Genomic DNA, 16,310 nt, shown 5'->3' with positions numbered 1-16,310 from the left:
GTGCAAGATGGTGTGGAGAAGACGTGCTGGTGGATCCAGGCATCTTCTAAGAGTCTCTTTAATTAAGAACATTTACCAAAATGTTAACAATGATTACTTCTGTTCAGTGAAATTATGATTACTTGGGAGATTATTTTTCTTGGTGGCTTTTCTGTATTTTCCAAGTTCTCTGCCTCAGGCATGTATGCCTTTCGTAATCTGGTAGAAGAAAATGCTATTGAAAATACAAAATCAAAGTGCCTTTCATTTCTATTATTTCACAAGCTTTGTCAATGCCTGGACTGATGAGAGGGAAACAGAGCTGGTGATGGATATTCCAAGGACTAAGGAGCTTGCTGTAGGGATATTACTTATTACTATTTTCATAATATTGCTATCATCCCTAAGGCTGTTCGCATTTCTGAAACTCTTCAAGGTTTGCCATTTCGGCAGAAAAGGGAACTAACAAATTTGTTACTAAAGCTTCGGAGAAAATTTTTCTTAGTTGGAAATACCTGCGACATGTCATCAGTAACCTGAGCTACTTGTGTAAGTACAGAAAAGATCAGCTTTGTCCCGTGAGGACTGGCAGGTTGGAACGCAAAGGAAGCAGAGCGTTAAGGTCTTACTAGAAGGTGCTGAGTGCTTGGCTTCCGCTGAACGCGAAGGTTATGTTATCTCACTCAGAGTAACGTCCGCTCTACCAAAAGTAAGGGCTTCACCATCAAGATGAAAAAGGAAAGGTCGTGTCAGTCACACAAAGCCCCAGAACCCAGAGCAAATGAAATCTTTGGAGGAGGCAGGTTGTCCTTCGCGAGATGAGTTTTTAAAGGGAGGTTCACTTACGGCCATTCAACCTCTTGTCTTTCTTTTTATAAATATCCCTCAGTAAAAACGGTGGCAAAGGGACCAAAGGCAGAGGGTAAGATACTAAATGCCAACCCTCTGTGCATCCTGAGTGCTTAGAATAAGAGCAGTTCACCAGCACAGTGTCTGTGCAAGTCATAAAATTTAAAAATGACATAACAAGCACCTATATAGATAATAGATAATAAAATACAACAACATTCTCTGAAGCGATAATTTGCTTCCAAAGGAGTGAGCTTGGGATGTTTGTAATATGATGTTTATAACATGTCCTGTGTAAAAATTCCTGCCTGGGAATTTCACAGCTGAGGGCAGTAGCTGGGCTGGAGGGAGCTGTCTGCATCACTGCCTCTGAGGCGGATGCACCCACGTCTGTCTTCCACATGCATGAAAAGGTTACATTTATGTAAAAGTGTAATTTGATAAAGTTTTCTGGGGCAGTAGGCAATATGTATTAAGAGACAATGCTATTTATACTCTTTCACCCAGCAAATCCACTTCGAGAAACATTATCCAAAGTAGTAATCACAAGCAGGCAAAAGACAATTATAAGAATGCAAAACAAGCATTGTTTATAATAACAAAAGAGAGAAGTCACTTGTGTTTAACAGTATCAGATTCGTTAAATAAATGATCTTATATCTTCATGAATGACTATGGCAGCCATTTAAAGTCTTATTTTTATTTATTTATTTATTTTTATTTTTTATTTTTGGCCGTGTGGCTTGCGGGATCCTAGCTCCCCGACCAGGGATTGAACCTGCACCCTTGGCAGTGAAAGCTCAGAGTCCTAACCACAGGACAGCCAGGGAATTCCCTAAAATCTTATTTTTAAAGAGAGTACATGTGTATGATCCTAATTAACATGGGTAAATATAAAGATGAATATATATACACACAGTACGAAAAGAAAATAGTTTCGAACACAAATTAAGTGTTAGTCTAAAGTAGGCACTGTATTGTAAAAGCTAACCTGTATTAACATGTAGGCACTATTATGCTCGCCATTTCATGGACCAGGAAACAGGAGCCCAAAGCGTTTAAGTAACTTGTCCAAAGTCATACTACTAAGTAGCAAAAAGGGGATTTGAACTTGGAACTAGAGTCCCTTACTCTTAACACTTATACTCTATTGCAGTAAGACCCATCAAAACATCCACATGGTTGGTTAACCTCAGGTGGTTATTTCCTTAATAATATATTTTGTTATTCTAAAATTATCTAAATTTAACATATGTTTTGTAATCATAATTTTATTTTTAAAAAGAACAGTTCTGAAGTCAGAGAAAAACATATACCATATTCTAACGCATATATATGGAATCTAAAAAAAAAATGGTACTGATGATTCTAGTTGCAGGGCAGGAATAAAGAGATAGACATAGAGAATGGACTTGAGGACACAGGGTGGGAGGGGGAAACTGGGGCGACATGAGAGTAGCATCGACATATATACGCTACCAAATGTAAAATAGATAGCTAGTGGGAAGCAGCCACATAGCACAGGGAGATCAGCTCAGCGCTTTGTGACCACCTAGAGGGGTGGGATAGGGAGGGTGGGAGGGAGGGAAACGCAAGAGGGAGGGGATATGGGGACATATGTATGCATATGGCTGATTCACTTTGGTGTACAACAGAAACTAACACAGTATTGTGAAGCAGTTATAATCCAATAAAGATCTATTAAAAAAAAAAAGAACAGTTCTCTTTTTATATGTGTCTTTATCTTAAGATCGTGCAGTCCCTGAGGTAGAAACTGCCTTACTAATCACTGCTACTATAATCACTACTGGTATGACCACAGGGTCACTTTGATGGAGCATCCCTAGGGTCCAGGGAGCAGTCCACACGGCTCACTTTATGCAAACTAGTATGTAGGAACTACTTCTACCTCCCATTTTACAGATGAGGCAACTAGAGGCAACGTTTCCTTTCCAGAACTTAATGCCTGGAAAAGTAGTAAATCCTCAATAAATGGTAGTTAAGCTAACATATAGTAGCTTATAAATCCATGGATATCACTCAGTTCAGTGGGGTATTGCTGTCTGTCTTATATGCCAGAAGAAAAACAAAATAAAAAAGTAGATATAAACTAAAAACTCAGAGAAAATAGAACCGAGGCAACCTCAAGCTACCTCAACATACAAAAGTAGCCGTACCCCCTGGGGGAAAGTGCTGAAGGAGTCTGAGGCTGATGTGGTGCTCAAGGACCAGGACCCCATGGGAGAGGCAGGGAGTTTGTTTTTCCATCTTTCTTTCAACCCAAGAGAAGCAGTCAGATGTAGCCGTGGGCCCACACATGAAAGGCTAGGCCCAGAATTAGGTCTTCCAACTAAGCGTAGGGGTGTTTGGTCTAGACTGAAAACTTGACAGTCTGACTTTCCATTTAAATGTTTCAGGAAGCATACATATTCCAATATAGCTTTTACTTGTTCAATGAGTACCATGCAAGGAAAGGAAAACCCCATTAAAAAACAATATTTTATTTCACTTCTGAGTTCAAGAAATCAGTGGGATTTTGTTGCTGTTTTCTCATGGTCTTCTTCAGTTCAGGTGTCAACACACATTTAGATTTATAGTTCAATGTGCCAGGCATGAGGGCAGAGAGAGGGCATCTATGGCGCTTCCAAATATAGGGCCTGAGTGTAATTCTTGTCCTATGATTAGAACAGGGAGATCCTGACACCAAAGTCTCTGCAGGATATTAGATCACATAATATTTTCCCTCTAAAAAAACAACAGATTATAATAGTAATGATGATATTAGCTCATACTTTTAAGCTATCTTTTTATGTCATGACAAACCTTTGGGTTAACAGGACAGTTTAGAATTATTATTTCTATTTTATAGTTGAGGAGACCAGTGAAGAGAGGTCCAGTGGCTTGATGAGACCCTGTTAGTTTAATGGTGGAGCCAGAACTTTCCCTCTTGCCTTTCTTCCGACTCCAGCCAAGTCCAGCTCACTCTAATGACTCAGTTGAAGCACTGGTGCTCAGGTAAGGACCCTGCTGTCCATCTCTGCGGACACTCTGTTTCCCTTCATCATGATATTCCCTTATCTCATGACACTGAAATGATCTGTTAATTGCCTGTGTCCCCTGCCCAAGCCAATGTGTGAAAGACAGGCCTCCATTTCCTGTCCCCAGTGCTGGGCAATGTTCTTTCTGAGCACCAGCAGTTTTTCCCCACAGTTTGCAGAATGGTTCATTTTATAATGTACTAGAGAACTAGTTTAACTTAGCAGACATTTCATCACCTACAGCAGTAGTTTTCAAACTAATTGCCATACATTGCTGAGAATTAAAAGAGGATTCTCAAAGGTCCTTAAACTGTCTCTTGGCCTTTTAAAATTGTGCGCTTTTATCTTAACAATATTCTAAAAAATATCATTAAGACATTAATTTCAGAATGTTCTATGTCAGTTAGATCAAGAGTTCTCAATCCTGGTGAGACTGAAGTCTTGGTGGGAGCTTTAAACAAATACCGATATTCACGGTTAATGATATTGGAATCTCTGGGAAGGGTCCCCGCAACAGAATTTTTTCAAAGACCCCCAGAGGATGGAAACGTGTGGAGTATTGAGATGGACCCATCTAAATAATCCATATCATCTTTGACTGTTTCCTAAGTTACATATTTTTCACCCGTGCTCATTATGGCCTCAAGTCTAACAGTTATGTCTTAAGTATCTCAGAAAAATAAATTCAGAAGCAAACAAAATATATAAATGATGTGTTCTTGTCAAAACAGGGTGCTACAGAAGCAAAGGTTTTGCCATCCTTTTGAACACAGACAAGCGAGGAGAACAGGGTCCTCACAGCAAGCTCGGTAGACTAGCAGACAGAGATCTGCCCCAGCAGGCTGCAAAAAGCAACTCAATTTCTGCCAAAACATTATTACCAGTTTGCCTTTCAGTCTGTATTTAATTTGTGAATTTGTTTTGGTTTTGTATGTATATAAGAGCTGTGAACATGGAGTTTACACTCATTCATTTACATAATGTGATTATTCATATTCAAGCAACATACAAAGAGCATTTTAAGTCAGCAGTGGGGTAGTCTGTGGCATTTTTCTTTTTTTTAATGGTCCCATATATTATTCAAACTTAAGAATACGGACAGGTAATTTCTGGGCCCTAGAGAATGTGGGTGAAAATGGTGGTTGAATCAAGGACCTAGGAGACAGCTTCCCCCTTTGTCCATGCTCCTTGGAGCATAAAAAGATGGGCAGGTGCTCTTCCCTCTGAGGTTCTTGAATATGAATGGATAACTGCTCCTAATATCAGGATCATCACAAAGATTTCTAGTCTCCCAATGGCTCCTGCCTTTGCCCCGTCCAAAGAGTTAAGACCCCCAAGTCTTCCCCAGGTTACAGGCATTTGGCTGGTTCCCCCAGTTCCTTAGAAGTTCCAAGAAGTCTCTGCAAGAAGACGCAGGACCCAATCCACCCCGTCTGGGGCCTGGGACTATTCCACTCACAAGAAGGACATCTTTGCCGTGAGAATGCAATTTTTTTTAACCCCAAATGACTGGCGTGAAATCCCACTTCAGAATTCCCAGGCAGGATGTTATGTATTATCTGCTAAGAAAAACGTGCCAGGGTTTTTGTATTTGGAGAGTCTACAGACATTTATGTGCACATATTATGTGTCAGGCACTAAGTGGTCATTGTTTCAATAGTCACAACAATTCTGTGTGTTAGGTATCATTATCTCCATTTTACACATGACGCTCAGGGAAGTGGCTTTTCAAAGGGCATCCATCACCCCCTAACTAAGTGCCAGAGTTGCTTCTCTTGAACGCCTGGGCTCTCTAAGACAAAGTCCATGGTGTGCCGAGTGTTCAAGAAATTAACGGAGGCCAAGAGGCTTAAGGCCACACATTAGGTGGAACAAGGAAAGACTCCAAGAGCTGCCGACCACCTACAGAATCCATCCGCCAGTGAGAAGACAGTGAACCACTTAATAACTATCAAGTGCCATTTATCTCAAAATTACCACAATAAGCAGGCTCCCTAGAGGGGAAGGTTGACATTATAAAGAACTCAAGAGATAATACAATCAAATCTTCTCCACTGTGACAGCAATGGGCATACCTGACAATGTGTCTATCTGAGATTCCAAGGCTTGTTCCCATCAGGAACTTTCAACTGTTAAGAATGAAAGATTCTTAATGTTTACAGTCAACATATTTACAGTATGTTTTTTAAATGTTTTTTCATCTAAATATAGGGACTCTGAATCATTGTCTAACTTCTACACTTAAAAATATAAGGGCTTCCCTGGTGGCACAGTGGTTGAGAGTCTGCCTGCCGATTCAGGGGACACGGGTTCGTGCCCCGGTCTGGGAGGATCCCACATGTGGCGGAGCGGCTGGGCCTGTGAGCCATAGCCACTGGGCCTGCACGTCCGGAGCCTGTGCTCTGCAATGGGAGACGCCACAACAGTGAGAGGCCCGCGTACAGCAAAAAAAAAAAAAAAAAAAAAAAAAAAAAAAAATCAATGCAGTGAATAATTGTCTAATAATTAGCAGAGAGAAAGCAAAGAATTCAGCTCCGAGAGAGGAAACTGTCTTTGTGATGGGAGCCTGTTATAATTAATCACGATTACAAATGCTTCTCTGATGAGATTGCAGCCTCTTGTGAACATATACAAAGCAAATGGATGTCACCAGCTTCAGCATCAGATGTTTCATCAAGGCATCAAGATGACAAGATATGCCATTATTAACAAAGCAGAACTAGGTGACAGACAAGAGCTGGTACCATTTTTATGTTTACATTTAATGTATATGCACCTATAGGATATTCCATATCCTTTTTTCTTTAAATGAACACTGGGATACACACTTCAGAGATGTTGTCATAATCCTTCCTTCCTGGCATTTTACTTTAACTTTCCACCTCGGGTTTTTAGCCCCAGTGGTTTTGGTTCTTTATCCTTTAATACTCCATCAATTGAAGAGAAATGTTGTCTGAAGATCAGTTTTGGATGAACAGGTAATCAAGGGTACAACATTTTTATAGCAGAAGACTTTCCAGGAGTAACAAACATGCCTGCCAATGGTAACACCGGGATCCAGCGGCCAAAGAGTTGGAGTAATTGGAATTAGTTTGTGGGTCAGGAGAGAAAAGAAGATCCACTGTAACACAGAGGGCAAAGGAGCTGCAGTCAGGGGTCTGACAGACTCTCCAGGGAGCCAGTTGGATAAAGTTACCTGGGAGTGAAGTGCGTGAGGCTCTTCAGAATTACTGAGGCATATAAAGAATTGTGGTCAGAAAGATGTTCAGAAAATGGGGATAAATAATTATTAAATTGATCTTGAAGGCCAAACCTAACATTTATTAGAGATTGTAGACTTATACGTATTAAGCTTTTTTTTTTTTTTTTTTTTTTGCGGTACGCGGGCTTCTCATTGTTGTGGCCTCTCCCGTTGCGGAACACAGGCTCCGGACGCGCAGGCTCAGCGGCCATGGCTCATGCGCCCAGCCGCTCTGCGGCATGTGGGATCTTCCCGGACCAGGGCACGAACCCACGTACCCTGCATCAGCAGGCGGACTCTCAACCACTGCACCACCAGGGAAGCCCACGTATTAAGCTTTGACTCATGAATTTTTCTGAGTCTTGAAAAACACTTCCTAAATGGGTGGTGTTCTGAATGAGAGTGGATTCTGAAGGCTTTATGAGGATCACACAGGTGGGTAAAGAGGATGAGAAGAAACAGAGTCAACTGATGGTGAATGGGGACACCACAGAGTTTTCATTAAGGTCCGTCAAAATTAAGGTTCAAATAACAATCAATTACTATCCATGAGATAATCTTGCTCTAAAATTTCTCTAAATAAAATTAAATAGCACAATTAACAAAGCCTCAGGAGAACACTTACAACCTCTGTTGTTATTATTACCCTCCTGTCCTTGCATATTTTTTTAAGCCTAGCGGAAGGGAGGCCTTTAAACTAAAAGCACTTAATTTTATTGAAAAAAAGGCATGAACTGACTCCGTTTAAGCCAGATATTCTCATGAGTGATGATGACAGTTGGCACTGATTGAGGACCTACCATATTCCAGGAACTGCATTAGACACTTTATACACAGTTTCTCCTTGATCTCACAATAACCCAAGGAGATGGGCATTATTTTTTTCCCATTAATAGTTTGACATTATCTAGATCTATAGTACACTGAAAAAGATGATATGTTTCATCATGGTGGGAACAGCACGGGAAAAATGGGGACTTTCTAGGTGCTTCTGGTCATGCCCAGCAAATACGCGTCTATTAAATGACTGAACGGTCTAATACTTTTTGGCAGTTCACAGGCTGTGAGGAATAAAAAAATTAATAGTTTATAGGGAAATTGGGACATACACGCATAAAGAACCCATCCAGGCTAAAATAAAACACTGAAAAACCAAAACCAAAGAATGATGTCATTCATTTTCATATACTTGGCTTAAATTTCATGGTGGGAATTCCATAACTGATAAGCTATTGAATAAATTAATGAAATTATTGAATCAATTATTGAAATCAGTGCACCAACTGCCGAAATGCTAGATTGTGAGGTACTGGCTCTAAGAACTAAAATAGTCTGGAGAAGAAAATCTCATTATGGACTTGGGTTGTAGCAAGATTTCCTGAATGAGGTGAGATCTGAACCAGACCTGAAGAATTTGAAATACTGGAATTACGAAGAACTGAAGTCACGCTGGGGAGCAGGAATACAGTAAATGGGCACAGAACCTCCTTCCTGGTCCCCCTCTGTAGCTCCAGCTCCATCCTCCTCTCCCACTGCTGCTGCCTCCCAGCCTTTTGCCCTGAGCTCATCTGCTCTGTTCGCACTTGCCCTACCTTGAACCCTGTCCAGCTAGTTCTCAGAATGCCTTGACACTAGCATTGATTTGGCTAGAGCATCTTTGGATTAACTAGCAATGCCTCTGTCCTTTGGTGGGGAGTATAAAAACAAACAGTGTTTGTCCTATGGATGATTAGAGGCTTTTGCAAGCAAAGTAATAAATTCTTCTGTCTCAGAAATGATGAATAACTCCCACCCGCAAACAGCTGTGAAGAGGGCTTCCCCTGGAAATGTTGGCATTTGGGAGACCTTCTCAAGGCTTTCAGAAAGACATTCCTAGCAGGTCCTCATAACAACCTTTCAACTCCCCTTGTGTCTCGGCCCCAAAGTCAAGGCCAATGTAAACACACCCTTCTCAGACTTTGTTGACAGGGGCTCAGCCCAAAACCCAGGGTTCCTCCATACACTGAGGTCTTGTTTCCCAGGGACCAGAAAAGCATCTTCTAGTGCAGGTTTCCTGAATCATTTCTAGCTTGGCTTCTGTCAGAGATTCCAGGAATTAGAGTCACTTTGTATTTTGTCTCATGACAGGTGAAGAGCTGCCCCTGATCAGAGCAATGAATTGGTTGGGTTTTTAGAAAAGTCCATACCTCCAGTTGTGGGAAAAAGCTGTTGATCGTCATGGTGACCCTCATATGACTGATCACTTTTTGACTCTGAAAAAGGCCCTGAGCACCACACCAGTGTGTTTAGGAGTCACGTTTTTTTAGATTCTGTTTTTCAGGAACAATATGAGACACCAGGAGCTGTGCTCAGCAGCAGATCCGCTTTTCCAAAACAGAGCTCACGTTTGGAGGGGAAAGAGCGATTCCGCTTTTCCCAAGTTGAGAGACGGCTTCTGTTTTGCTACAGCTCGTGAGCCAGCAGCGCCGTCCTTACAAGAAAAGATGAGCTGCTGGTATCTCATGAAAAAGACAACTATACACTCTGTCAGTAAAACAGTGCCTTGTATTTCCAAAATAGCGTTCCAACCCTCCCGGCGCAGGGAGCTCACAGAAGATCCTGAGAAAGAGGTAAAAGAACAAGGATAGAGCAGGAAAGTGTAACTGGTGTCAGGGGGTAGCAGGTGGAGGTCCTGAGGTGGGAAATACTGTTTGGTGCCTGTCTTTAATACTTTCTTGTGAGGGCTTAAAGTTTTTCCTCTGGGATTTAAAAAACTTAGGTCTATAAATCCAATATTTGGATGGCAAAAGTCCTACCTTTTTTATTACATAATATGAAAAAAAAACACCCCCCCATAGGAACAGACCAGTAATGCAGGAAAAAACTCTGCAGATCTGAAGGATATATTTTTGATTACCAAGATCAGAGCAGCTCCTTTTGTTGATTTTATAACTCCAGCTAATTTCACTTCCTGTCTGGGGTATTATTTCCTGGTAAAGGTAGGAAAAAAGTCCCAGCACTTGACAGGCCTGCCTTCCCTGAAATTAACAGATTGCCCACATGAGAGACGTCGGCGTGTGCCAGCCCTCCATCGAAGAAGGAGCAGGTTCAGGACCTGGCACTGTGCAGCCGAGTGGCACTGCTCCCAGAACTCTCATCCAATAAAGAGCCATTGTGGGATCTGGACCCTTCAACATACAGGACAAATGACTCAAATGAAAAGCACGATGCACGTGAGTGGAACCTGAAACTTGAATGGAGTGGTAATCACTTCCTTAGTAGAGACCACATTATTTTTCATGCAACTTCATTCTGTAATTCAGTCCCTGCCTAGTGTAATAGTACAGATTTCCATTTATCAGTTAAGTGAGAATGATTACTATGACAACCATTAAGCAATATAGGTTACTACCATTGGTGGGGGAGAGAAGTGGAAAATTGTTAGGGGATATGGGATGGGATTGGCATTCATCAGGAAGAAACAAAACATCTCAAAAGACAAGGGAGTGCCAACTCTTTCCATATGGGATCAACAGAAACTGTAGTTCAGCTATTGGGAACTTTGAGACTGTATCAAATGATGTAAGAAACTAAATCTAAAATCAGGTCCAGGGCTTCCAAACAGTTGTGATTCGTATGTGAGAATGAGGTCTCCAGCATGAGACAGCCCTGAGGCTGGGGGACTAAGGTCCAGATTAAGGGCATCTATGGTGCAGGTGACACCCCATTGTTAAGCTTCAGGTGGTGCAGACTGGGGATCTAGTGCTTAGACTCAACTACCGAGGAGTCTGGGACGAGTCAGGGTGCTGATTCAGGCTGAGCCATAGTTTCCATCTGGGTGACCTGGAGTGACTCATTATGCAACAGCCAACCTCACCACAAAAAAAAAAACAACAAAACAAAACAGATGCCACTCTCAGCTAAGCTTTCTCAAATGAATACATAGGAGGGGACAGTTGAATTAGACACCATGGATCAAATGAAAACCACTCTTCCAGCTGGACCAATATACCGAATTCCACGTTCCTCAGTTTTAGAACTAGGTTTTTCTATCTCTGAGCCAATTATATTTTTCAGCTAATCAATTTTGACCAGAAACATGGTCTGTCTCAAATAAGCCTCTTTGCTTGGGGACAGTTGAATTAGACACCATGGATCAAATGAAAACCACTCTTCCAGCTGGACCAATATACCGAATTCCACGTTCCTCAGTTTTAGAACTAGGTTTTTCTATCTCTGAGCCAATTATATTTTTCAGCTAATCAATTTTGACCAGAAACATGGTCTGTCTCAAATAAGCCTCTTTGCTTATGATCTGGAACTTAGAATTGGTCACACTATCCTAACAGGGTCACTCGCTCTACTTACTTTCTGACATATACAACTAACAACAGACTTATGTCCACATACATGTAACACTTTAATGAAAACATCCCCAATACCTGTGAGAGGATAAAAGTATTTCATCAGAAAGGCCATTGGATTCAATGTTCAATTTTTGTTTTTCATTCATCATTTTTGACCAGCTTGGTTTCACCTCCATAAGCAATTTAAAAAGAAGATAGGAATTTTATTTTATTTATTTTTTAATTTTAAATGTGTTAATTGTTTCTATCAATTTGTGATTCTGTCTTTGTAGTAGGTAGCTTGTACCTGGTTGAAAATACAAGTAAATATTTCTTCCAGTAACTCGCATTAAATTTTCCCATGTTATCCACTCACCAGAATTAAGCAAAATGATGGATTTGAGGCACACAAACTCCTCTCCCTGGAGATTCATCATACGGAACCGAGACGATGTAGCCAGCAACATGTCAAAGATCTCCACCATGCCCTCAACACATTTTCCCTGGTTCCTATGAAAACACAGGAAAAAGGAATTAAAGAACAGGAAAGCTTCCAGAAGACATGATAAGGTTCACATTCGTAAAAATTTACTGGCTCCAAATCTGTAACAAAAAACCACAGCCCATCCTCTTCATGGAGCATGAACATTCATTTGAATTCTAGAAGGCAAGATGAAGAAAGATTTTCCATCAATAAAACATTTTCATTTCAAATTCTTAGAAGAGATGTATTATTCAATCCCCAAATCTGTCATGCTGACTATGACGTTCTTCAACCTATGGGTAATTAAAAATGATTCAAATTCAGGTAAATATTTTTTCTAATAAATATTTATCAAACTGCTACTATATTCTAGACGTTGTGGTAGTAATGAGAATAAAAATAGGGCCTCTAATCTCAATATGCTCATGACCTTGAAATAATATAATCAATTTTAATAGACTTATATAAAATGCTTCTGAAATACACGACAAACTATGAGCTGTAGTTGTGCTGGAACCATTGGTGTTGCCTAGGATGACAGGTAAAGATTTGCCAAGTGGGTGGCATTTGAGTTGACACTTTAAGAAAATGTAAATAGGATTTCATTGAGCTGAGGTGTGAAAGCATCATTGGAAGATACCCTAAACATGGAAAGGAGGAACAGTGTGAAAGAACTTGGAGCAGTGTGCTAGAAGCAGAAGGAGATAGGAGAGTAATCTGGGAAAGAAGGACAATGTCGGTTGATGAAGGATGTCCTACATCATTATATAAGAAGTTTAGGCTTTTTCCCTGTACAACAGAGCCTTGGCATCAAGGATTTAGCATTAGTAGTTGCAACTATTGAATAAGCAAACTCAAAACTTCAAAACATGTAATATTTTCAAAAGAAAGTATTAGTATCTTTTCCATAAGGTTGCTGCAGAAATTAAATGCAGAGATAGATGATACATGTGAAAGGAATTCATTCATCTTGTTATTCATGAACTGAATTTTGGGCATGATGGATTTGGGGGAATAGAAAGAAGCTAGAATATTTTATGCATATGCAAACATATGTTTGTGCAATATATAAAAATTTAAAACATGAACAGTAAACACATTGTCCAGCACCTTGTTTTGTTGTTAATGGATATATTTTGGGGTTCTTCATCAACTGTTTTTAAGAGTTGTATAGATTTTCACTAAACAAAATGTTATTATTTCTCTACCTACTTCTTTGTTGGTTGACACTTAGTTTGATTTCAAGTGTTGTGCTGTTACAAACGTTTCATGCAATGACTATACTTATGTTTATGTCTAGACACATGTATAAATAGCTATAGAATAAATTCCTAGAAGCCAAATTGCTAGATTGGAGGGCTTATGTATTTTTAATTTGGACAAAGAGTTCAAATATTGCTTCTAAAGAGCTTGTACCATTCGGCTGTTGGTTGGAGAATATATTGGTATAAGCTCTTCCTCTGAGTTGCCTGCTTTTGTACTTTGCCCATATCTTTTGTTGGGTTTTTGGTCATTTTCACATTGATTCTTAAGAGCTCTTTATATATTACAGTAATTAGCCTTTTGTTCTATGTGCTTTTAATTATTTTCTCACTATTTGTCATAGTTTTCTTTTGATTTTGTTTCTAGTATTTTCTTCTGCAAAATATTCAATTATTACATAATCAAATTTATCAAACTTTCATTTATGGCTTTAGAACAGTATGTCTTGCTTGAAAAGGTCATTCTCCCTTCCAGTAACATATTAAAAACTACCTTATGTTTCCTTCTAATACAGTTCCACGTTTTTACACTTAAATCTTTGATCTTCTGGGATTTACTTTTATAAAAACTTTATTGAGATATCATATCATATCATTCACCCATTTAAAGTGTACAATTCAATGGATTTTAGTATATTTATAGAGTTGTGCAATCATCATTTGAGATTTCTTTTGGTGTAAGATGTGAGACAGGGATTCAGCTTCATATTTTTCCAGGCAGCTACTTAGTTTTCTTAACACCATTTATGGAATAAGCCATCTTTTTTCACAGTGACTTAAAATATGCTGGGTACTTTTGATAAATTCATTTACTTCTTACAACTGCTCTTTAAGGTTAGTATTATTTTCCCTATTTTCCAAATGAGGAAATTAGGACTCAGACCTGTTAAGTCAAACCACACTGCCTACCAACCAAAAGAAAGCATTCCAACAATAAGATTTTCTTTGTTTTCCTTTCTTGCTCTACTTTAATTCATTCAAAAAGATTTATTGAGGACCCCTTATATATCAGGCTTTGTGCTAACATTAGGGGACAGAGAAGAAAGCCATGGCCCTTGTTAATGAAGAGATCAGGATGGGTGGGGGTTGAGATAAATTAGGAGTTTGGAATTAGCAGACACACACTACTATATATAAAATAGATAAACAACAAGGTCCTACTATATAGCACAGGGAACTATATTCAATATCTTGTGATAAACTATAATGCAAAAGAACCTGAAAAAGAATATATATATATACGTGTATGTATGTATAGATAAATAAATAAATATAGATAGATATATATAGATAGATAGATATATAACTGAATAACTTTGCTGTATACCAGAAACTAACACAACATTGCATATCAACTATACTTCAATAAAAATTTTAAATAAATAAAGAGATCCAGAACAGGGGCAAATGGACAAGAAAAAAATGAGTGCAATACAACAGGATACATTCCCCAGAAGGCGTACAGAGTCTTATATCTAATGTCAGTCTCCCCAAATTTACCCCACATCAATATTGAAGCAATTGTCATAGAATTCTCTGATAAAGGTAAAAAGAGTTTTTATGTAAAGTGCTTAGAATGGCATTTAGCACACCGTAGGGACCATATTTAGGTCTTAGCTACAGACATATTGATAAATAGGTAGATCCATAGCTATCTGGGTAGAGGTTGGCCCTTTTACCCGAAGTATCCAGAAAACAATTGCCACAGTGCATTTTGCTTTGTGGAAGTCCAGGTGCATGAGAGCTTGACATAAGCAGAGGGGAATCTTTAAAAGCTATATTGGCAAGGCGGACCTTCAAGATGGCGGAGGAGTAAGACGTGGAGATCACCTTCCTCCCCACAAATACATCAAAAATATACCTACATGTGGAACAACTCCTACAGAACACCTACTGAATGCTGGCAGAAGACCTTAGACTTCTCAAAAGGCAAGAAAGTCCCCACGTACCTCAGTAAGGCAAAAGAAAAAAGAAAAAACAGAGAGAAAAGAATAAGGACAGGACCTGCACCTCTGGAAGGGAGCTGTGAAGGAGGAAAGGTTTCCACACACTAGGAAGCCCCTTCACTGGTGGAGACTGGGGGTGGGAGGGGGGGAAGCTTCGGAGCCACGGAGGAGAGCACAGCAACAGGGGTGCGGAGGGCAAAGTGGAGAGATTCCCACACAGAGGATCAGTGCCGACCAGCACTCACCAGCCCGCGAGGCTTGTCTGCTCACCTGCTGGGGTGGGTTGGGGCTGGGAGCTGAGGCTCGGGCTTCAGAGGTCAGACCCCAGGGAGAGGACTTGGGTTGGTGGTGTGAACACAGCCTGAAGGGGTTAGTGCACCACAGCTAGCCGGGAGGGAGGCTGGGGGAAAGTCTGGAACTGCCTAAGAGGCAAGAGATCATTGTTTCGGGGTGCATGAGGAGAGGGGATTCCTTCCCTGTCTGCCCACAGAAGGCAGAGCACTGCCTAAACGAGCTCCAGAGATGGCTGCGAGCCGTGGCTATCAGCACAGACACGAGAGACAGGGATGAGACACTGTCTGACGCTGCTGATGCAGCCACCAAGAATCCTGTGTGCAAGCACAGGTCACTATCCACACTCCTTGCCCACGGGGAGCCTGTGCAGCCTGCAACTGACAGGGTCCCGTGATCCAGGGACAACTTCCCTAGGAGAACACACAGCGTGTATCAGGCTGTTTAAACATCACACCAGCCTCTGCCACTGCAGGCTCGTCCTGCATTCCAGTTATAACTACTGTAACCCTCCCTCCCCCAGGCATGAGTGAGCCAGAGCCCCCTAATCAGCTGCTGCTTTAACCCTCTCCTGTGTGGGTGGGGAACGGATGCCTGAGGGTGACCTACATGCAGAGGCGGGGCCAAAACCAAAGCTGAACCCCAGGAGCTGTGCAAACAAAGAAGAGAAAGGGAAATCTCTCCGTGCAACCTCAGGAGCAGCAGATTATATACCCACAATCAAGTTGATGTACCCTGCATCTGTGGAATACCTGAATAGACAATGAATCAACCCAAAATTGAGGTGGTAGACTTTGGGAGGAGCTATAGACTTGGGGTTTTCTGTCTGCAACTGACTTGTTTCTGATTTTTATGTTTATCTTAGTATAGTTTTTAGCACTTGTTATCACTGGTG

The 16,310-nt window shown here is 40.6% G+C and overlaps 1 protein-coding gene across 4 annotated transcripts in view; it reads right to left on the bottom strand.

The window, feature by feature from the left end:
- ESR1 (estrogen receptor 1) overlaps window positions 1-16,310 on the bottom strand; it is a gene marked incomplete at both ends in the record, with an annotated part of 276,707 nt that overhangs the window by 41,348 nt on the left and 219,049 nt on the right. For all 4 annotated transcript variants that reach the window (XM_079716498.1, XM_079716496.1, XM_079716497.1 and 1 more), the window contains one exon: window positions 11,809-11,942. In XM_079716498.1, coding sequence (XP_079572624.1) covers window positions 11,809-11,942 — 134 coding nt within the window. The remainder of the gene's footprint in view (window positions 1-11,808; window positions 11,943-16,310) is intronic.

This window comes from Hyperoodon ampullatus (assembly GCF_949752795.1).
Source record: "Hyperoodon ampullatus genome assembly, chromosome: 12".
Lineage (NCBI taxonomy): Eukaryota > Metazoa > Chordata > Mammalia > Artiodactyla > Ziphiidae > Hyperoodon > Hyperoodon ampullatus.
This window is presented reverse-complemented; position numbering and strand designations above follow the sequence as displayed.